Genomic DNA, 22,734 nt, shown 5'->3' on the forward strand with positions numbered 1-22,734 from the left:
ATTCACAGACCCATATGGGTGTGAACAGTAAGCTCTGAGGCTATAAAACACTTTAGAGAAGAAATGGACAGGAAGCTGGGTCGACCCAAGGACTGATCACACCTTCTGTCCAGTAGTCCTTGAGGATAATGAGGTGCAAACCTCTACCCTCTATATCCTGACCTCAGGTTTCTCCAGAGGACCAAATTATGAGGCCCCTGAAGAACAGAAACAGACATATGGGGCTGGATCAACTAGCAACTCAGTGAAAGTTCCCTTATTCCCCCAAAAAAATCATATTACAAGGAACATGATTCCTCTAGCTGTATTCAGAATCAATAAGGAGACTAAAACAACCATCACAGGAAATCTGGAGGTCAGAATGAAGTGTCAAGAATCTTGATTTGCTACTTGGTGATATTGTCCTGTGGGCACTTGTCACATCTGCCTTAACCACACACATCCCCCAGGCTTTACAGACGTTTACCATTGCCTGGCTTGTTGTTAGTTCTTAGTGGAGCTGGGTGGCAGGGGTATTCCCTTCTGTAGTCTGGTGCCTTTCCACCCGTCCTTTTCTGTGGCACCAGGTACTAACCAGCCCTCCCTTCCCAGCCCAGGAACAGGAAGTATATACCTGGGAAGGAGGCGCACGCCTGGGGAAGTAATAACTTCAATAACTTTCTACTGTCACAGTGAACTGAGGACGCTTCTGTGGCATTAAGTAATCCATCATAACAGTTGTGACTGGTTAACTTTAATTTGTCAAAATAAATCTGCAGTATTTTGCATGTTAGTAATACAGTGCTGGTATTGACAGGTAAATCATCATCCGCGTACATAGAGACCTTCGTTAGGAACACACCTTAGGAGGGAAATGAATACACAGTAAAAGGCAGATGCAGGCCAAGCAGCGAGCCCTAGAGCAAGCACAACAGGCTGGATGTCAGATTTGAAGATTATCTAATACAACTGTTTAGCTGCCACTCTGATAAAGGAAAGGTCTCCACCGGGTTACAACCAGGAGGGGGGCATACTCTGCCTCTCTGGAGAACGGTGGCCGTTGGTGCGTTCGACACACGGTTGAATCTGTTCGTCAGCATCACAACTCAGTTTCAGTTCCAAGACACAGGAGGATGTCACCACACGGCCTATTTGTGCCCCCTCGGCCCTACCTTCACCCATCCTGCCTCAACTCTCTCCCTCCCCAGAGAAGACACAACGTGGCTTTATTATTGCAGACAAGCTTAAGAAAGTATGCATACAAAACAGCACTTAACTGAAGTCATACAGTGAAGACTCACCCCTGTTTACAATGAATTGGTAAAACAATCATTTCTAGTATATATCTTTTTTTTTTTTCTGTAAGAACTAATACTTTCAGGATCTTATGACCACGCCATAGCCTGGGGGAAGGGCCCACACCCACCCACTCTGAGGACTGCTCCTGGCCACTGGAGGAGGCCTGGGTTGTCTGACCATAAGGACCATGACTGCCAGCACACAGATGACAAAGCCCAGCGGGCAGAGCACATGCCAGGAAACGAGGGTTTCCTCCACATGTGACCACTGCCCTCCTGGGTCTCAGCAGTGCCATTCCTAGGCCTTCCCCCATGAGCCCTTGCAGGCGCTCACACACAATGATCTACACTTAAAAACAAACCATTTTTCAACTGTGGATAAGAACTGTTGTAACAAAGTCATAGCTACATATTTTTCTCTACATTTTGTTTATTGAGACAAACTAATTAAAAGGCACAAACATAGGGCATGTTTACATGGACATTATAACAAACATATACATTAAAAGTGTAGGAATGTGTTGCCTTCCTGCTAAACAGAAAGTTCCTAAGCTTTATATATACAAAAGTTGTACAATTTAATGTCCTAAAGTACAAAAGATCATTTATAAAATTATTTTACACTAGGTACTATTTATTTTAATTTTTTTTTTACTATGTAGTTCATCCCCCTAGAACTGTTTTGTATAATGACACACAGATACCTGTCCCTGATGTAGGAAATCTGTCTCAGACGTATGGTATTTGATGTTTGTATTGACACAGTGGGGTATAAACAAACGGAAGTCATCTTGTGTGACAGTCCTGCATACATTCTGCAAGGCTAAAACTCATTTCCATATCTCTTAACTGCAAGATTAAAAATGAAAAAGACCCAAAGCATATTGCAATATAAAACACAGTTACAGCCTCTCGGTTTGAATGAACTCCTCTAACACAACGCCCTGAAAACATGAAGTGTGGCATGATGGTGTATTTATCTGTTTCCCTAGCTTTTGGTTTCTACCGTATGTACAGGGATAAAGCATCCCACTACGAAACAAAAAGCACATGTCTCAACGTGCACGATCATTGCAGGGTTCCCATGGAGCATGCAGACAGCTGCCTCCCTGAAAACTCCAGAAAGCGGATACAAGTGTTTTTTTTTTCCCAAAGGAAAAAAAAGTGATGTCCATATTTACAAAGTTGAACAAATCTGCACAATACTTGATTAAACAGAAGGAGGGGGAAAAGATACACTCTGCTTGTTCTGAAGGGGCATACTACCTAGTTAGTGGTTAGAATAAAAACTGTATACAATTTAATATAAGACATAAACTCTAGGGAGCATCTAACACATCTGTGCCTGTTGAAACATCAACAGACGCTGATTGGGAGAGAGGGGGGCATATCACATCCCAGTGCCTCCAATGTCTTCCAATTTAAAGCAATAGTTTTAAACTGTTCCGAAGTTGTCACTACTCCTGAACAGGATCCACTAACCCATTAGGAGCCTGCTGCGTGCACACCTGACTTCTCCTCAGTCAGCTGCGGCCTTTTCTCATCAAAACACAATTTGTTGGATTTTTTTTTTTAAGTTTTTGTTGTTTTTTTTTTTTTTAAAAAGTCAACTACAATGCTATATCCAGGATTAATATGCTGAGCAATATTTACATCTCCAAATATCAGGTCACAATCCCTATTAAATGTTGAAGTTAGAATGATAAATTATCATATGCTTTGCATATCAGAGCTGGTATCACCTTTCCCATAGGGAATGCTGCCTGAAATTAACATATTCCCAAAGGTAAAATGCATATTCTCTGAAATGCATTTTATTATATCAATGCCTCTATTCACTCATACAAACAAAAGCACAGACAATGCTACACTAGCTAGCTCCCGGTCTGTGGGTTTAGAACTCCAGGTTAGACCCATCCACCTTGTACAGAGGGAAGAACTCTGCTAGTGTTTACAATAAAATGATTCTGTTGTATTAAAAACAATAATAAAAACAAATAATGCTCTTTTATTTTGAAATGGGTTTATGATTGGTTTTAATTCTGGCATTTCACCTTGCCAGCTGCTATCCTGTTTAAGCAATGCTGTCAGCTAAAGGGGTTTCTGATTAAACTAAAGTGGTCCAGTGATAAGTTACATATATACCCTACTTTGAACAACCCCAGCAAAATTGGAGCTACTACACTCTTATTAACTAACATAATAAAACCTCCCAATTTCATAGTCTGCTTTTTGCTTTAATCAACTAAAGGTAAGTTGCTGGTAAATATTTACTTTAATCCAAATTTTGACTTTATAATACTGTTTACCAAGGCGGTGACGTAGGCAAAGCTTGGGGCAAGAAAGGCATACTTTCTACAGGCCTCATTGCTATATTGAGAGGAGCAGCTAATGTCATAGGAGTGGGCAGGTTCATTGGAGATGTGATGGTGACAGGGTGTGCTATATTCACGGGGGCAGTCACGGGGGTGGGGAGGTTGACTGGGGTAGTGAGCGTTAAGGGAGAGGTCATGGATAAGGGGCTGGTTATGGTTACGGGATGCCCTATGTTCATTGGGCTGGTTATATTAACTGCACTTGAAACATTTACTGGACTTCTCATGCTCACTGCAGCTGCCACTGTGACCGGGTTTGACATAGTCCCAGACGACACAGAGGACGTTATATTGAATGGAGTAGTGAGAGTCACAGGTGTCGTAGCAGCCGTGGAGGTTTGGCACAGGTTGGCAGCTTCTAAAAGGAGAAGACAAAAGGGGGACTTTAGACTCTCAAAGCTATAAGCAAAATTCAGCTTCTAAACTAATTTCTCTTAATTAAAAAGAACATTTAATCAATCAAATCACAGTTTCTACCAAGTGATCAAATACAAAGCGAGGCTGTCCTGAGCACATCCTGGACCAGGGACCCCACTACATGGATCTCTTCTCTGACGCCTGGGAAGATCTGAGCGACTTGTTTAGCCCTCAGCTTTTGACTTCAGTTCAGATTTACTTACCTACCTCCCAGAGATGCTGAGAGGATCAGGTAACTTCTGCAAGGCATTCTGGGGAGCAGAGATTTTAAGTAGGGCTAAATGTTCTCACTTCTTTCATGCAAGTCTCCTGAGTTCTAAAGCCTTTCCTGTGAAGAGTCAACCACCAGCAGGGCAGTCTACACTTGCTTGTCTACCCAGAGCTGTGCAGTGAGGTGTCAGAAGGCACACTGTACCTAGCAGAGGTGTACTCATGCACACAACATGTTTAGGGCTCCTTAGATGTAAAGCCACATTCTGTTGAGGTTTTAAAAATGGATAAAGCATGATGAACACTATTTCAGTGTGTGTCTGGCTCAGAGGAAAACTAAGTTAAACAATGTAGTTTGTAATGTTTCTTTTCTTTTCGAGGCAGGGTCTATGTAGCCTCTGCTGGTCTGGAACTGGCTATGTAGACCAGGCTAGGCTCAAACTTACAGAGATCTTCTACCTGCCTCTGCCTCTCCAGGGTTGGGAGTAAAGTACCACCACGCCTAATTTATAAAGCTTCTTATATTACGAGAAAAGCGCCTACTCAGTACTATCATCTTTCCTTCACACCCCCACTTCCGTTTCCTTCGAATGCTGATATAATGATCCATTTCATGCCCGGTATCATCTAACTGTACACATCACACACACCACTAAGCACACCAAGTTGGACTAAGTAAAGCAAGGAAGTCCTGCAGCATGCTGAGGACCCTGGTCCTCATTACCCAGCAAGGCCTAAATAGTTCTTTAAAAGATTCCTGGGGTTGGCGAGCTGGCTCAGCAGTTAAGAGTACATGTTACTTTTGCAGGCAACCTGGGTTCTATCAGCACCTACATGGTGGCTCAGAACAATCTGTAACTCCAGGTCCAGAGGCTCTGAAGCCTATTCTGGCTTCTGCTGGCATCAGGCAAGCACATGGTACGTAGGCATACATTCAGGCAAAACATTCATATACAAACATAATAAATCTTAATTAAAAAAAAAACTAGAAGGTGACAGTTCCTTTCCCTCCCCTCAAGAAAACACAGTGCCACCTATCAATATGCTGTAAAATGGCAGTAAGGCAACAGACCTTAAACAGCTGTTCAAATCTACAGCCGGAGCCATGCACAGTCAAACCACTTCATGTCAGTGAGCAGTCCTCTGTGGTTGGTTGGACTTATCTGTATGCTTCACACTACACATCAGGAGTTGCCACACAAGACTCACAATGGAAACCAGCAAGGGAGGCTTCATTTTTTTTAAAAAAAAAAAAAATAGATTGCTGGGATAGTCAATAGAGAAATTGAAATGGAGTCTGGAGTCTGGAAAATTTATAAAACTAAAGTTTCCTCAATGATTATCTGATTTTTATCCAGGTTTGGGAATTTAAAATTTATTCAGGTATAATATTTAAAGGACACTTCTGGCTAGATGTGGATCTCTGGATTTGAGGCTAGCCTAGTCTATACAGGGAGCTCCAGGACAACTAGGGCTATACAGTGAGACCCTGTCTCAAAAAACCAAAAACAAACAAAAAAGTGAAGTGACATTTCTGATTTATGTTTAGATTTTCATTAGCTTTTCAATATAGCAGTCCCCTCTCTCCCAAAGTGTGGTATGACTAACAGAGAGCAACCCCAGCTACAAACAGGAAGACAATGGCATTCTGTTCAATGCAGGTCGGAAGATGAGCTGAACAAGTCTTATTGTGCAAGGCAAACAGAACAGACTGAGATGCACCAGGCACACAGTGTGCGTGGAGTGGGCTGGGAGAAGGCACACGGCTTTCTGCTTCCCGGGTGACGGCGCCATTGCTGAGGCTCTTCTCATCTCTTCTCATGTTCTGTCTCGGGTGCCACTTCCCTGCCTCCCCTCCAGTCTTCTTTTCACTCTAGAGGATCAAACTTTTGGTACTGTACACAGAAGGGAGATGTTTACCACTGAGCTGTGCCCCGCCCTCCAGCAACCTCTTACTAAGACTCCAAACACTTTGACTCCTTCTCTAGTGAAAATATCCTTAACAATATTACTTTCAAGTACCACACAATCATCATTATTCCCAACTTGTATATAAAGTGCTCAACATCAGAGGTGCAGACATGTTAAGGTAGGGCCAGCCCTTCAAAGGTCTAAAGGAGAGATCAAAAGCCAAGAGAAAAGATAACAAGACAGTAAGGTCTGAATTATGCACCAAGTAATCACTGAAGTAAATTATCAGCTATGAAAAAATGAACTTATACAAGAATAGCTCATTCACCTCAAAAAGTGGGAATATTCTAAAAATTAAAAAGGAGCCCATAATGGGCATCGTGGTACATGCCTTTAATCCCACCACTTGGGAGGCAAGGCAGGCCTGGCTCTGTGATTTTAAGGCCTGCTTAGTTTACATACAGAGTCCCAGGACAGTCAGGCCTAGAAAGAGAGAGACCCTGTCTCAAAACAAAATGGGGGGGAGGCACCTAGCTCTGACTGTATATCTAACAAAAAATAAATCCACAGGAAGAACAAGGCAGGAAGCACTGAGGACATTTCCCAGTAAACAGTCCTAAATGGAAGCTCTGTTGCCAATAACTAGACTGTACTAAACACTGTCTAGTAAAGCAGCATTGTGAAGTTAGATCCCTACACTGTTGTACCCCCACCCCCACTTCCGTTACCTGGAAAACTAAATTTAACACTTTTTGAGCCACACCTAGAGCACTGGAAGCCCCTTCTTACCTTTCTTTCTTGCTTTGACAGCTTCTTCCCACAGTCTCAGTGTCTCTACCTGCTTCCCTGGCCAGCTCGTCACATGTTGCTGCTGCTGCTGCTGCTGCTGTTGCTGCTGCTGCTTCTGATTGCTGGTCTCCTCACTCATGCATGCTATTCCAAAGACAAAGCACAGACATTGTGTTTACCTTGAAAAAGTGTAGACACATTTTCAAATCCAAACCTAGGAGCCAGAGATCTAGGTCAACTGTACCAGTGCTTAGCTAACATGCAGGAAGGCCTGGGTTCCATGCTGAGCATGGGATCCTGTCAAAAACAACAGCAAAGAAACCCAAGCCAGGCATGGTGGCACACTTTTAACCCCAGGACTCAGGAGGCAGAGGCAGAGGCAGAGGCAGAGGCAAAGGCAGAAGCAGAGGCAGAGGCAGATCGATCTCTGAGTTCTCAACCAATCTGATGATCTACATTGTGAGCTCTAGGCCAGCCAAGACTATATCATTAAGACTGTTCCAAAACCTAACAAACACTCTTAAGCCCACATGCTTCGACTTCCTGTGCCTCTGTAACCACTGTCATTTAACCAACAGCTCTTAATAGAGTGTATTTCCCCCGCTTCTATCAATATCAAGCAAGACAAATAAGTTCACTGAAAATCAGGAAACTAAGGCCAACAAGATGGCTCAGTGGGTAAAGGCACCTGGCACCAAGCCTGAGGACCTCAATCCCTGGGATTTATGGTAGAAGGAGAGAACCAAATTCCCAACATCCCCTCTGATCCCATACTTGCACTATGGGATGTGTGTGTGTACACCCACTAAATATCATTTCCAATAGTCTATAGAACTAGAGAAAACTACTATAAGAAAGAAAATAATTCTTAGCTATATTAAAAAGGAATTATCTTTGAAAAAGGAAGTTGGATGTTAGCATGGGTCCAATAATTAATAATCTATTAAACATATTTATTACAAAGACACACATTAAAAGTAAATTTTCATAAAGTATAGCATGCTAGATAATGAACCCCATATACTCACAAAGGTGCACAAGTTATGAGACTAAAGCACATTAAAATCAGCCAGGTGTGGCACACACCTTTACCACTAGTACTTGGGAGGCAGAGGAAGGCAGATCTCTGAGTTCCAAGTCAGCCAAGGCTACAAAAACATAAAACAAGACACATATTAAACCTTCCAATTTATTTAAGCCACTCATGAATATTTATCTATAGAATATGGCATTTCTATTGCATGAAATACACATGTAATAGTATACAGAATTATGAAAGTAACTTTCTAGTGGTTAGGGAAATTTTTAAAATAAAAAGTTGGGTAAATTAAGTATTAAATTTTATCCATAAGTCTCAGGAATATTTTGTCTTCTATTCTGAATTTAAGGCAAGCCAAATATTCAGACCCTCAAATGTTACGATATGCACCCCCACATGCGTGAGCACATGCATGTTTTGACAAAAGGTTTCATGTAGCCCAGGCTGGTCTCAAATTGTCTTTGTTGGTAATGCTAGCTTTGAACTCCTGATCCTCCAAATTCCATCTCCCAAGTGCTAGGATTCTAAGTATGTGCCATCAGCCTTGGCTTGTTTATTATTATTATATTAAATTATACTTATTATTTTAGGATACAATCTCACGTAGCTCAGACTGGCCTCAAATGAACTCTATAATGAGCTCTGCTTCTGGACTTCTGATACTCCTGCCCCCACCTCCCATGCTCGAGGAATACAGGTGTGAAGACCACACTTTCCAGATGCTGCCATTCTAAGCACCAGAGCTCTTATCAAGCCTCAAACAACCACACTGAAAACAGCTGGAGGAAATTCTGCTCCGTGGTGTAATTAGTAGTAGACAAGTATGAATGGAGAGTGTACACTGTTGTTTGTGTGTATGCATTTAAAGCACTGTTCCAACACCAATGTGCTCTCTCCAACGCTATTTTGGTGATAGGAGGAAATGAGAGAAATATTAATACAGTCCTGACAGCACAGTCACAATTATCTTTGATATATCGAAAAAACCCTAGACTTTCATCAATATGAAATGCAAAACAATCTGAAGCATCACCTACTTTTGCTGATGCCTTGTTTACACGTGTTACAATTGATGCTTTGGCTCTGCCCATGTGTCTTTAAGTGGCTGGTGATATACGCTGCACTCAAGAGCTTCCCACAGATGTTACACGACACCTTGCCTTCGTGGCGCACCATGTGTGTCCGTAGTCTGTCTTTGGTGGCAAAGGCAGCAGTGCACGTCTGCATGAGGGAGGAAAACTTTTTTTAAATATAGACTATCCTGTTCAACTCATTTTAAAGTACGTATATTTTACACATTACCCCTACCCATATCAGCAAGCTGGCTGAACTAGTATAATTTTCATTGCATGTGTTACTGAGAATCACAGAGCATACTAAAACATCTGGTGAATTTTAGATGCTTCTATTTGGAGGAAGAAAACAGCAACACAGAGAAGTGAAAAGACATGAGGCCCACACTCAGTTAAACCTAGATTTAGGGCTGGAGGTGGGGCTCTGTGATAGAGTACCTGCTTCGTGGGTTCAATTCAGAGCACTGCAAGGACAAAACAATACAAAACAAAAAGTCTGGATTTAAACTGAGTTGCACAAATCACTAAGCGGTGCAATCCTGAACAAGGCAGTTAGCCTATCTGACGTCTCAGGGAACAGGGCTAACAGCGATCACAGAGATCCTGGCAGATTAAGAGCCCGATTCACGGCTAGTACGCACTCAATGGCACCTGCATCCTTCCTCCAGTTAGATTTTTCTTAGAATTCAAGTCAGTTACTTAATAAAACCAGTTATTAACGAACAACTGAAAGGCAAACTAAACAACGTCCAGCAACAGTCTAAGATCAGGAATGCCTAGAACAGTCATTTGATTTAGCAAAATTCTTAGCTTTTTCATTATCACAATTTATATCAAATAAAATCACTAATCTAAATATATATTTTTTAATTTTCCAACTTGGTAACAGCATACAAAAATCCAGAAAACACAGTTATCCCAGTGATAACAGAAAATGCACTATAAAATGATCCCCTTCTTTGGCTGGAGAGATGGCTGTAGTTTAACAGTGGCTGCTCTTGCAGAGGACCCAGATTTAGCGTCCAGCACTCACATGGTGGCTCACAAGCATCTTTAACTCCAGTTCCAGGGGATCTGACAACTTCTTTTGCCCTGTTTGGGCATCAGGCATGCACATGGTGCAGATATAAGTATATATAGGGCAAATATTCATATGCATAACATAAAAAAAAATCTTAAAAAAAATTACAAAAGGGGCTGACAACACGGCTCAGCAGTTAAGAGCATTGCCTGCTCTTGTGAAGGACCTAAATTCAGTTACTAGCATCCACGCAGTGGTTCACAAGCATTTGTGACTCTAATTCCAGGAGATTTGATACCTTCTTCTAACCTACTCGGGCTTCTGCACACATATGGTACACAATCATACACTTGGGTATATACACATACACTTTTATTTACAAAAAATATTTCCCCTCTAACACCAAAAATTGCCATTGCTTAAGGAAAGGGAGCTACACAAAATGTAGCTGCACAAAACAATATACTTATGCTTTTTGTTTTTTTCTGTTTTTAGGGTTTTTTTTTGTTTTTTTTTTTTTTTGGTTTTTTGGATTTGGTTTTTTGAAGACAGGGTTTCTCTGTATAGCCCTGGCTGTCCTGGAACTCATTCTGTAGACCAGGTTGGCCTTGAACTCAGAGATCCACCTGCCTCTGCCTCCCAGAGTGCTGGGATTACAGGCATGCGCTACCACCGCCCGGCTACTTATGTTTTAAAAACATCTTTTATTATAAAAATATACTGTCATACATATTATAAAACTAGAATTCCAATGACCCACATTCACTCCAATCAGTGACTTGAAGACTGGCTAGCTGCGACTTGTTGGATAATGTGCACCAAGTGCTATGTGAGGATAAGTCATTTTAACTCTTACTTGGCATTTGAAGGGTCTTTCTGTTGAATGCACATGTTTTACATGACAGCTTAGGTGGTCAGGCCTGTAAAAGAGTTTCAAACAGAAGATGTAATGGAGCCCTCAGAGAGAATGCTACTTATGTGACACTGCTCTCTGGCAGACTACAGGGAACAGTCTGCAGAAAGCAAGAATTACCAACTCCCTCAGCCCTCAGTGCAAATCTCCTTACCTCTCACATCACAAACACAAACCTTAATCCCTCACCTGTTATTTTTCTTCAGATTATACTAAGTCCTGATTCTTTACAATCACAAACATTCAACGTTTTAGTTCCAATATCAGGAGTAACTATCACTGTGTCAACTCTAATAGCTTCTCTTTAATGAAATAATACACACATAAAAAAATGGGGAAGGTGGGGGCACAGTAGAGGATGATGCTCCTAAAAGCTGCATTAAGAATATCCAAGGTCAGGCTGGAGAGATGGCCCAGAGGTTGAGAGCATTGGCTGCTCTTCCAGGGGCCCTGAGTTCGATTCCCAGCAACCACATAGGGGGTCATAACCATCTATAATGAGATCTGGTGCCTTCTTCTGGCCTGAAGGCATAAGTGTAAACAGAATACTGTATATATAATAACTAAATATAAGCAAAAAAGAAAATCCAAGGTCATCCCAACTAACAGGAAAGTTTCTTTGATTTGCATAGTGATCCTTATATCCAATTCTCCAATGGAACTAAATGCTGGTGGGATAATTAGAGTTATAAGAAATCACGTGCCAAATGAAGGCCTGGAACTACCAAAGTAACTCCTTAAATGGTGTAACAGGTTAAATGCTGTGTCTCCACTTGTCAATCACACCAAACCAGAGTTAGGCCTAAGCACATAATACTGATCAGCAACCTCCTCTAACAATGCAGACCTGCTCATGCATCTTTTCACAAAAGCCTTGATCACAGACACAAACTGAAGCAAATACCATAAAGAAAAACCAAAGCAAAATGCAGTACCTTGAGAAGCCTTTCCCACAAACACTACAAGTGTAGGGTTTGGTGATGCCTCCTTCATGAGACCTCACATGGTAAGTCATCCGGTCCTTCCTCTTGAAGCGCTGATTACAAATAGGACACTCAAAGGGCTTTTCGTCCGAATGGGAAAGCTTGTGCCGATTGAGGTGGTACACATCCCGGAAGGCCTTCCCACACATCTCACAGGCGTGGTTCTTCTTGACAGGCTTACTGGGTTTCTTGACAGACTGGGGCACAGGCATTGCTGTGGTACTGGAGCTGCTGCTGGGGTTGGTGCCCGAGGAAGATGTAGTGACTGTTGACAAGATGCCTGCAATAGTTGAAACCAACGAAGTTCGGCTGCTGTCCCCAGCAATGGTGGAGATAAGGGGAACCACCGTGGTGGGGGTTTTCTTTGCCCGAGACACCAACTTGATCCCTGTGTGGCAGGACTGATGGCGCCTCAGGTGATAGCTGTCCCTGAATGCTTTACTGCAGTAAGTGCACACAAACGAAGTTTTGGGTTTTTCTTTTTTAATCCCAATGGCATCCTTTAATGTTTCTGGTGCAGCCTGAGGTTTCTGAGTAATTGGTATTGGAAGCAACGGTTTCTGATCAGGGGGCTCCACAGCAGAACTCAGGAGGGGCAGCAAGCTGTTCTGTGCTGCCTGCTGTTGGTGATGGGATGCTTCGTGGGCCTAAAACCAAACATTTACACTTGAGAATTTGAGTCTCCACAGTGACCTTAACCATTCAACACGCTCCAGACAGGAGAACAGAAGTGACAATCCAGGAGCCTATGAGCTGTTCTCTTGTTCTCTGCAACAGAGCTGCAGAGACTCTCAAGAGCTCTGGGTACAAAACAATGAAAATTGCAGCTGATCAAATGGTTTTGCATCTACACTGCTGACAGCAATCGTACCTTCAAACAGCTGACTAAAGTATACAGTGCCCTGGCTCAGGAGGAACATGTTAGTTGATGAAACCACTGTGCATTTTGACTGTCAATACAGAAACCAAGTTTAAATAACTTGTCAAAAAAGAAAAAAGAAAAAGAAATGCCAGATTAAGTATTTAACAGTCCCTGAGATTGCATCAGCATACAAACTCTGTATATGACTAACACAATCATCTACTGTCTGTTACTCAGGACAGAAAAAGCAGCAAGGCTCTCCTTCTCTATACGAAGAGAACTAGTGACTGAGAAAGGGACTGCTAAGCAATGAAAGGAGCTGGGTGAAGACACATGCCAGCCACTATGTTTGCTTAGAAAGCTGCTGCAGAAATGAAAACTGCCATTTATCGGGGGAAGGCATCCGGGAAGGTAACAAACACCTGCCAGTTTCTCCGATCATGCATCCTCCACTAGAGTTTGCGTCCTTAACCAACACTAGTAAAAGAAAACCCAAGCACACCACTGGCTTGAATTAGATACATGCTGTCATGATGTGCTCCTCTACTTCAAGACTGGAGCCAGACCACTGTTCGGAAATTTTAGAAAATTATGGGAAAAGTTCTTGAAATAGAACTCCCTAATATGTTGTTCTTTACCAACATTATTTTTTAAATGCTTGACAGTGAACCCAGGCTCCCATACTTGAGTTTTATAATCCTAAAAGGATAAAGCTAAAAGTCCCACATACTTTAAGCATATAACATTGAGGAAGAGCCTATTCCAGCATCTTTGGCACTTCAGTTTTTCTTATCTTCATACTCTTGATTAGTCACTTGATTAGCTAAGTTGATTAAAGACACAGAAAACAAAACAGCAAATGCCAAGGAGGCTGGCAGGGCTCCTCCTCTGACTGTCAGGAATATCTACCCCATGAATTCACTTAATGAGAGGTCAGAGGCTGTGCCCGGAACCAGTCTCCCGAAAAGGTCAGGAGGCAAGGTGTCCAAAGGTAGTGGTCTGAATTGAACAATTTTGACTTAAATGTCTTCCAAGCTCTAGAATGATGCTGAGAAACTGTAGCTAATAGGTTGCTCAATTATAGCTCATTCCCATTTAATTTGTGCGGCACTTAGATCGTGGGGTCTACCCACCCAGGAGATAGCAGAATTTGGTCTCTGATCTCACTCTTTTTTTCAAGCTAAGCAGGATACCCAAGTTTCCACACAGACTGCAAACAGTTAAGAGCCGAAGCTAGCTCAGGATATACAATTTCAAAGGCTAACAGATCAGACGCTGCGGAATGCAAATCTTCTGGACAAAGTTCAAACTTATAACATTTGAGCTATTTTTCAATTCTAAACAACCATTAGTAGGATGGAATACTAAAAGAAATTCCTGTCATCCACCAATTCAGACGTCAGTGCGGTCCAAACTGGTTTACAGCATCCATAACTGATGCTCACTCACGAGGGCCACACCAGGTCCGAGTCGGGAGTAAAATGCCCTAGAGCCACTGGGAGAGTCAGTCTCTAAAGAGTGCTAGGAGACCACACTTCCCCACTGGCTAAGAATTTCCCTCAACTTGTTCTCTGAGGGAGAGTTAAATAAAAACCATGGCCTGCCTTTCAGTGAAGAATAAGTTCTCAGTAAGCTTTTATTGGACTAGCATCATCACATCAAAGTGTGAATTTCATCTTCTAACTCAAGTGCACAGCTCTCGCCCTGCCCAAGCTTTCCTTTCTCTGGGACTGGCAAACAAACAAACAAACAAACAAACAAAGCAAAACAAAGCCAACTGAACAACAACAAAACCAGAAATGTTATTTCATCACCCAGGGTGGTAGGATGTGGAACCATGAACTCTCCGTTGCCAGAGGGTAAAAGATTCTGTACTGAAACGAATTAGCATCGGTGAGTCATCTCTGAATGTCCTGTACGAATCATCCATCAAATATGTTAAGAGCTACACTTTCACTTCCCGCCATGTTATCTGGTAAGCAGGCAGGTTATTAAAATTTGCTTAAAGATATAAATTCAACATGGTGCTCTGAGACAAAGAGTTTAACTCTGCAGTTCCCCGGTGGAGGTCACTGAGAACTAGACTGTGTGTCTATGCTACCTTTCCATACCAAGGGCTTTCTTTACTCACAGTCCTCAGCTCTAAATTTCAGCTCTTCAAAGACTCTCACAGCACACACAGCATTTCCAGGATTAAATATGAGCTTTCACATCTCCTCATCAGGTGTAAAAAAAATTAATAGGTTGGCATTAGCTTTATCCAGAAAAGAATAGTTTAAATACCTTTTAAAACTATTTTCTAGGATCTTTCAACTAACTTTCCAAAGATGAACTATCGGTTTCTCCTTCACATCAAGGACTTGCTTTCTTCAGCCTCCATCAAGTTTACAGATCCCCAGTCTAATATTGTTTAAACTAAGTCTAAAGCTCATCAGTCCTTTACTGTAAAAGGAGCATTTTTAAGCTTCTTCTAAAGAAAGCACTTGCCATCTTTGCGCTAACCCCCATGCCAGCTAGTTCTGTATTTCTTTGCCAATACATTTTGAAGTTGACCATCACTTTATTAACAAGCTCATCACAATACAGGAGTTGTAAATTACAATCAGGAGTTGTAAAATCCTAAAAATTTCCAACTTTAGTAAGCCCATTTATTCCAATAATTACTTAAAATAAAAATGCCCACATTTGAAATATGTCTTAATAGGACAAGCCAGATTACACAATGGGTAATTTTAAATTCTCCAAATCCCTATATTAACTCCACCGGGATGGGACCAGATGCTGAGAGTATAATCTTTTGAAGATTCTGCATTTCCAAAAGTCTCAAGCGCCCAAACTATCCGTTTGGAATTCCACGAAGTATTTAGGAAAACTCAAAAGAGGGGGGGGGGGGGGCGGGAAGGACACATTTTGAAAACTAGCTTCCTACCCTTCAGTTCTGAAGTTTCTGCGTGTGCTCATCTCTATTGATCATCAATGCATTTGCAAACAGAAAGGAAGCAGGGGGGAAAAAGTTCCAAACAGGGGTCCCGCATTAAAGTGGCAGGGGAAGAGTATGGCTGAAGTATCCGGCTAACACTAGCTTTGAAGTTTCTGGCAAAAAGAAAAAAAAAGAAGAAGAAGAAGCGAAGACCCCCCCCCACCCCCAACACACACACTCCACGAGTGACTCATCTGGGGGCTTTGTAAGCCGACTTTGCGCTCCCTCTCCGCTTCCCGATGCCCACTGGGCCGGAGCTAACGTTCGAGCGGGCCGCGGAGTGAGACTGGCGAGACGCGCTCCGGGGAAGGTCGGGCCTGCAGGAGTCCCGGCCCCCGCCGCTCCCCGCCCCCGCCCGGCCCCGCTGGCGCGGGGATTCCCCAAGCTCAATGGGATGGCAGGAGCTGGACAGAGGCGAGGGGACCAGCTGCCAGGGCTCGCCTAGGACTTGGGCTAGGAACAGAGAAAAGTTTGCAGAGGGGAACCACGCTCGCAACACCCCCGTAGGGTACACCGAGGGGGGCGGCGAGAAGGGGGAGTGGCGGCGAAGCCAGAGATACCCGCTATTCGCGGGATGTGGGAGGAGGGTCAGAAAGTCAACACACAAGCACACACACAAAAAGAGCGGTGACGCGAAAAGCGCGAGCGAAAGATGGATGGGGACTCGGAGCGGGACCCAGAGACCCCCTCGCCGCGCCGCGCGGCCCCGGTCGGGCGCGCAGTGGCCGAGCGGCTAGCGCTGCACAGCGGCCCGGCGCCCTCCTTTCTCTGGGCCGCGGGGTGGTGACAGCGGCCGGCCTCCTCCCTTCCCCTTCGGGGCGGGAGGGAAGGGTGTGTGTGTGCGTGTGTGCTTGGGGGGGCCCGGGTTCACCCCGAGGCCTGCTTCTCCCCTGCACCCCGCGAGGCCGCCTCCTTTCACCTCAGCGGCCGGGCTCCGCCGGAGCGGGCGGGCGGAAAAACAAAGGGGGATTAAGGCCGGGCCGGAGAGCGGAGCCGGGAGGGGAGGAGCGCCCGCCCGAGCCCGGCCCGGCCCCCCTGGCCCCCCGGCCCCCCCGGGGCCCCCAGTACCTGGAACAGGAACGCGGTCCAGTTGGCCTCCATGGCTGCGGCGGCCGACCCCCCTCCTCCCCACTCCCCCCGCTCGGGGAGCCTCCTCAGGCGGAGGAGGCGACAACAAAGCGGCGGCGGCGGCGGCGGCGGCAGCGGCAGCGGCGGCTCCTCAACATGGCAGCGCCGAGCGCGGCCACTTCCGGTAACCTCCGGGACGCACCACCGCGGCGGCGAGCGCGGGCGGGGGGGGAGCCCCGGCCCGGCCGCCGCCGCCCCCAGACGCTCGGACCCCCTCCGGGCGTCCCCGCTGTCGGCGCGCCGCCTCGGAGCTCAGCCAGTGCCCGCGGGCGGTGGGGTCAGGGCGCCCGCGCGGGGGCTGGGGTGGGGCCGGGGGCGGGGATGGGGCGCGGCGTCCCCCCCCGCGGGGGTGTGTGATGCTGCGGTCCGTGGCTCAGGCAGCTGGAGCAGGGGGAGCTCAGGAGAGAAGATGGAGGACGCCAGGGTCTGGCGCTGGCCCGCTGGGCACAGCTGGGCTGCCTCTCGTGACTCTTGACTTGTGCCCAGCGGCGTCGCGTCCCTCTCATACCCCCAGCGGCAGTCAGAGCTCCGGTTGGTCACCTGGCTTTTCAGTCGGTCAAGCACATCACAGCTTCCACCTACGAACTAGGGGGATGCTGGCTTCTAGTGCTCCCTACCTTCGGGTGTTTTCATTCCTGACAAGCTAAGCCCTCACCGCTCTTGCTATGATATTGCCATCGCCCTTTTCGTGGTCTTCCGATTTGAGCAGGGAATTCCACTAGGGTACAGCCTTAGATCCTCCTAGTGTGGAGGGAAACACTTCCCACGCGTTCAGATGTCATTACTGGGTTATTCTTGGGTGACGGGACCGTGCTTCCCCATCCTTCCCTTTCATTCCAGATATAGGAAATTCTACGTGAAAACCCCTCTCCCGGCAGGATTAAAAACAAACAATAAAAACAAACGAGAAAGTATAGAGACGAAATATTTTAGTCTTTTAGTACATTTTTCAATTCCTGCAGCACACGCACACAAGTCAGACTTCTGGTTGGACAGCGTCAGATGTCACTGAGGTGACCCCAGCCTGTTTGCAGTTCCCAGTCTTCTGTGAAGGAGCCAGCCACTGCTACTGGTTGGAATCTGTAGATCGTAAGCCCGTATGATGATGTCTTGAATGTTTTCTATCCTTTCCTCACATAGAGGTAGTTACTGTGAATATCAGAGACAAGCTATTATTAAACATGTATCTAGTCCAAGAAATCTGTGGTGGCGAAATGAGGGGGCAGGCTCTATGGTATTTTTATGTTTTGAAAAACTCAGATGGCTCTATGGTATTTTTATGTTTTGAAAAACTCAGATGGGCACATTATTTCAGAGCTTCAACATATTTCAAAATGACTTATACCCTCCAGACAGTTCTAATAAAAGACATATCTTCAATTTCCTCCAATATATACATATATACATATATCTATGAATGGCGGATCCAAATAGCATAGTTGCAAAATTCTATGGGAATAGAAACTAAAGAGGTATGGTAATTTGATGTTTTCCCAACCATTAAACAAATATATTTCCCTCCCATTCTTCCATCAGTCACCAGAATAAAAGGGCCAGGAAATGATGGTCTGGTTCCTTTTAGAGCTGACTTCCCATTAGATACTGCCTGAAGACCTTGGGAATGAAGGAGAAGTCCAGCAGTTTGGATGGATCAGTAGCAGTAACCACCAGAGAACTGGTCATCCTAAGACAGGAGGGGGACAGAAAATGAGTTTCTGATATATCCTTGAGCTAAACTGCTACATGTCCCCTGTGTCTGTCAGTCTCATTTGATGTTTCAGGAAGCTTATGTTTACATATACATGTAAACTAAGGAAAGAACTAAATTGCAAACCCGAGGAACAAGACAAAATATGTTCTTGCTCTGACCTTGGACATATTATGTTCTTGTATTTTGATTCAATGGATACAAGTCTCTGCTTCTTCCCTGCCTTAGAAGATTCACCTTCAAGGTCTCTATGTATGTTTGCTCTCTCCTCCAATGTATAGCCACTTCTTTTTAGCAGCTCTTTCAAACTGCAATCAAAATGAAACTTCAGGATTATAAAAACTAATAATTAATAAGTATGATTCTTATGCTAATACTGTAAGATTTCTTATACTTATTTTGGGATCCAGAAACCCCTTCCCCAGTTTTTCTCATAGCACCTATCAGTAGTGGTTTCCCCATAAACAGGAAGTAGAGGTCAAATGAAAACAGTTAAGTTATCGTACAGAAGAGCTAGGATTTTAGGTGAAATGGCTAATTACATCTCTATCTATAAGGTAAAACCAGAATTCCTGGTTGTTCCCCAAAATTTTGCCTTAAAATGAAATTTAAAAGTTTAAGTTGTACTTTTAATGTGTGTGAATGTGTGTGTGTGTGAGTGAGTGTGTGTGTGTGTGTGTGTGTGTGTGTGTGTGTGTTTTAAAGCAGATTCCCAAAGAAGTCAGAAGCTGGTGTTAAATCCCAAGACTGGAGTTACAAGTGGTTGTGAACTGCCATGTGAATGTTGGAAACTGAATCTAGGTCCTCTACAAGAGTAGTATGTACTCTTAATCACTGAGCCGTCTCAGCCATCTCTTCAGTTCCAACGCTTTTATGAATTTAATGAGTTTAAATATTAGATATTTTTATTAAGGAAAAGTATTTTAAAGTTCAGAACATGTACTCAAAACAACCAGATTCAACTGTTACAGGGATATAATCAAGCCAAGCATGATCAGGGAATCCATCCTTAGAATGGGAATTTCTATCTTTAGGAGAATATTTTAAAACAAACAAAACAAGTCCCCCTTAAGTCCTATTTCCACAGACCTTATACTGAAGTTCAGTCAAGATAACAAATGTCTGCATATAATACATTAAAATCAGCTTTCAGTGAATGTATCAATGGTATTACTTTCAGACTAAGAATCTGAACTCTTCAGTGTCTACAGAAACAAACCAACAATTTTATCTGCATCCATCCCAAACAAGTCAGCTTCCAAATTCACCCTGTTCAGATAGATTCCCCTTTCACCTGAAGCTATATAACCTGTCACCCACCCAATTCTAAACAATGAGAACAAAATACCTATCCCATGAGGGCAACCTCTAGACTAAATGAAAAATGTATGTAGAAAATTCCTAGAATACTCCTAAATGTAACAAATGCAAGGTAAATATTTTTACTGGTTCAGTGGTTAAATTTGGGCCTGAAAATTTGAACATGCAAACTCAGCCAATTCATTAGTCTTCCAACTTACTCTGAAAGAGGCAGGTTCTCTCTTATCATCTTGACAGAGGTAGAGACCCTGTCTCAAAAAAATAGAAAAGAAGCTGGGCGGTGGTGACGCACGCCTGTAATCCCAGCACTCTGGGAGGCAGAGGCAGGCAGATTTCTGAGTTCGAGACCAGCCTGGTCTACAGAGTGAGCTCCAGGAGAGCCAGGGCTATACAGAGAAACCTGTCTCTCGGAAAAAAAACCCAAATCCAAAAAAAAAAAAAAAAAAAAACCAAAAAACAAAACAAAACAAAAAAACCAACAAAACAAAACAAAAACAAAAAAGGAAAAAAGAAAAAAGGAAGAGAAAAAGAAAGGCACAGATCTACAATTGCTCTACATGGGAGGCCAGGGAAAGAATATTGTTGAGTGTTTGAAACTAACCTGGGTGACAGAGTGAGTGCAGCTCAGCCAGGGCTGCTTAAGGGGTGGAGGGGTGGAGGGAGGGAGGGAGGGAGGGAGAGAGGGAGGACCAAAAAGTACTGGCCATAAAGAATTGTCCCTCCTCAACATCAGCCTTAACAAAACCATGAAAGAAAGTGTACCCCTGCCAGAAAAAAAGGGAAGGCTTGCCTGGAAGGACAGAAGTACTCTCCTCCCCTTCTACTGGATAACCACTCTAAAGTGTCATTGCTAGTTGTCTGTTTTAACTGGCAAGGGAAACAATAAAGATTTCTTTATTCCTGAATACCTATTTAAGTTCCTTGACAGCTGGAATAGTCACAAGGAACAAATCTACTCACATGTCTAGTAGAGTCCAGCTGGAATTTGAGAGAACTTAATTAAAAGTTAATTAAAATTTTTTACAAAGGTCATGACTCAAGACTTCAAAAACTAGCTGGGTGTGGTGGCGCACACCTGTAATCCCAGCACTTGGGAGGCAGAGGCAGGTGGATTTCTGAGTTCAAGGCCAGCCTGGTCTACAGAGTGAGTTCCAGGATAGCCAGGACTACACAGAGAAACCCTGTCTCAAAAAAAACAAACAAAAAAAAAAAAAAAAAGAAGAAGAAGAAGACTTCAAAAACTGAGTCTAAGGTCACAGAAACACATCACCTTAACTTTTTGACTGTCAAAAGTCAACAACATACCTGTCACTTTCACCAATAAAGCATTTATGTCAAAATGCGAGCTTCCATTTTATTCCTGGATGATACAATGTCCAACAAATAAGGGCTGGGGATATAACTCAGTAGAGTTCTTCTCTAAGCTAGGCAGTGGTAACACATGCCTTTGATACAAGCACTTGGGAGGCAGAGACAGGTGAGTCTCTGCTTGGAGCCAGCATAGTCTACAGAGTGATTTCCAGGGCAGTGGGGGCTACACAGAGAAACCCTATTCTCTTGGAAAAAAAACAAAACCCACTCCCCCAAAAAAGAGCACTTGCCTACTATGTGATAAGACCTAGATTTAATCCTCAGTAAGCAACAGTAAGCAAAAAGGAATACTGAACACAAGCAAAATAGCATAGGTCACAGCAGGAAAGAAACTAAGACAGGTCAAAAATACACTGAGTGAAATTCAATATATCTGGAAAACACATTAGGGCACCAACATTTCTCCTTTGGACACCTGTTCCTCACTGCCCTTAGATGCCCTAGGTCCCTAGAGCAATGGATGATATAACTGTCCTACAAACTGGTGGGATTGATTAAACCACAAAGTTGTTATCAAAACCTTCAAAGTTGCTTAGAGATGGAACCCTTCTCAGTGGCTATTGCTTCTACACCAAATATACTGAGAATAACATGAAATTAATCAGTATTGTGCCACCAATCTAAAAAAGCTATTCACATATAAAGATTTTTACTAATTGTAATGCCTCTCCGAATGTTTCTATAAAAGTGGAATAAAACCAAGCTTTTTAGTGAACAGCCTTTACTTCAACAGTCCTCTTCAGTTTCTCTTCTACTGAGCCAATTAAATTTTCATTCTGCTGAGGTAAGTTGTCCCTCAATTTTTGGTAGTGAAAGAAACAGGGAATCATGAAAACAGTGTTGAGGAACCTATGCAAGTTCTCTTTCTGGGTTAAAGAAGTGAACAGCGGCAACCTAAGTCCTGATGTGACATCAGAAGACTAGTCAGATTAGGATCTGAAAGTTATTTCTGATCTAGAAAACAAGCCAACTGAGGGTATCAGAAAACCAGGTAAACCTAAGATCTGGCTCAGCTTCCAGAAGTGGGAATTAACTCCTCAGAATTAAGAATTCCAGAAGTGAGCCAGGTGGTGGTGGCGCAAGCCTGTAATCCCAGCACTCTGGGAGGCAGAGGCAGATGAATTTCTGAGTTCAAGGCCAGCCTGGTCTACAGAGTGAGTTCCAGGACAGCCAGGGCTATACAGAGAAACCCTGACTGGAGAGGGGGGCGGAATTCCAAAAGTGGGAATTAACTCCCCAGAATTAAGAATGTTTCTGGGGAGATGGCTCAGCTGTTAAGAGCACACTGACTGCTTGCTCTTCCAAAGACCCTGAGTTCAATTCCCAGCATCCACATGGTGGCTCACAACCATCTGTA

General features: G+C 43.7%; 1 protein-coding gene and 1 long non-coding RNA gene across 4 annotated transcripts; both read right to left on the reverse strand.

Annotated features, from left to right (window-relative positions):
- Positions 1 to 713: 713 nt before the first annotated feature.
- Vezf1 (vascular endothelial zinc finger 1) lies at positions 714 to 17,273 on the reverse strand. 3 transcript variants are annotated; one of them, XM_052194876.1, is made up of 6 exons: positions 16,919 to 17,272; positions 11,961 to 12,655; positions 10,969 to 11,032; positions 9,056 to 9,257; positions 6,980 to 7,123; positions 714 to 4,010 (listed from the first exon to the last, which is right to left on the reverse strand). In XM_052194876.1, exons 1-6 carry the CDS (start codon positions 16,949 to 16,951, stop codon positions 3,583 to 3,585), a joined length of 1,566 nt encoding a protein of 521 aa, XP_052050836.1. In that variant the 5' UTR covers positions 16,952 to 17,272; the 3' UTR covers positions 714 to 3,582. The 3 variants fall into 3 exon arrangements, with proteins under 3 accessions (XP_052050836.1, XP_052050837.1, XP_052050838.1); XM_052194877.1 differs by having other exon boundaries at positions 9,056 to 9,239; positions 16,919 to 17,269; XM_052194878.1 differs by lacking the exon at positions 714 to 4,010 and adding an exon at positions 4,019 to 6,174 and having other exon boundaries at positions 16,919 to 17,273.
- Positions 17,274 to 17,878: 605 nt separating this feature from the next.
- LOC127693767 (uncharacterized) lies at positions 17,879 to 19,319 on the reverse strand. The gene is made up of 3 exons (XR_007979752.1): positions 18,848 to 19,319; positions 18,519 to 18,662; positions 17,879 to 18,127 (listed from the first exon to the last, which is right to left on the reverse strand). It is a non-coding gene; the product is annotated as an uncharacterized LOC127693767 (long non-coding RNA).
- Between the last annotated feature and the right edge of the window lie 3,415 nt (positions 19,320 to 22,734).

Source organism: Apodemus sylvaticus, chromosome 10 (assembly GCF_947179515.1).
Source record: "Apodemus sylvaticus chromosome 10, mApoSyl1.1, whole genome shotgun sequence".
Classification (NCBI taxonomy): domain Eukaryota; kingdom Metazoa; phylum Chordata; class Mammalia; order Rodentia; family Muridae; genus Apodemus; species Apodemus sylvaticus.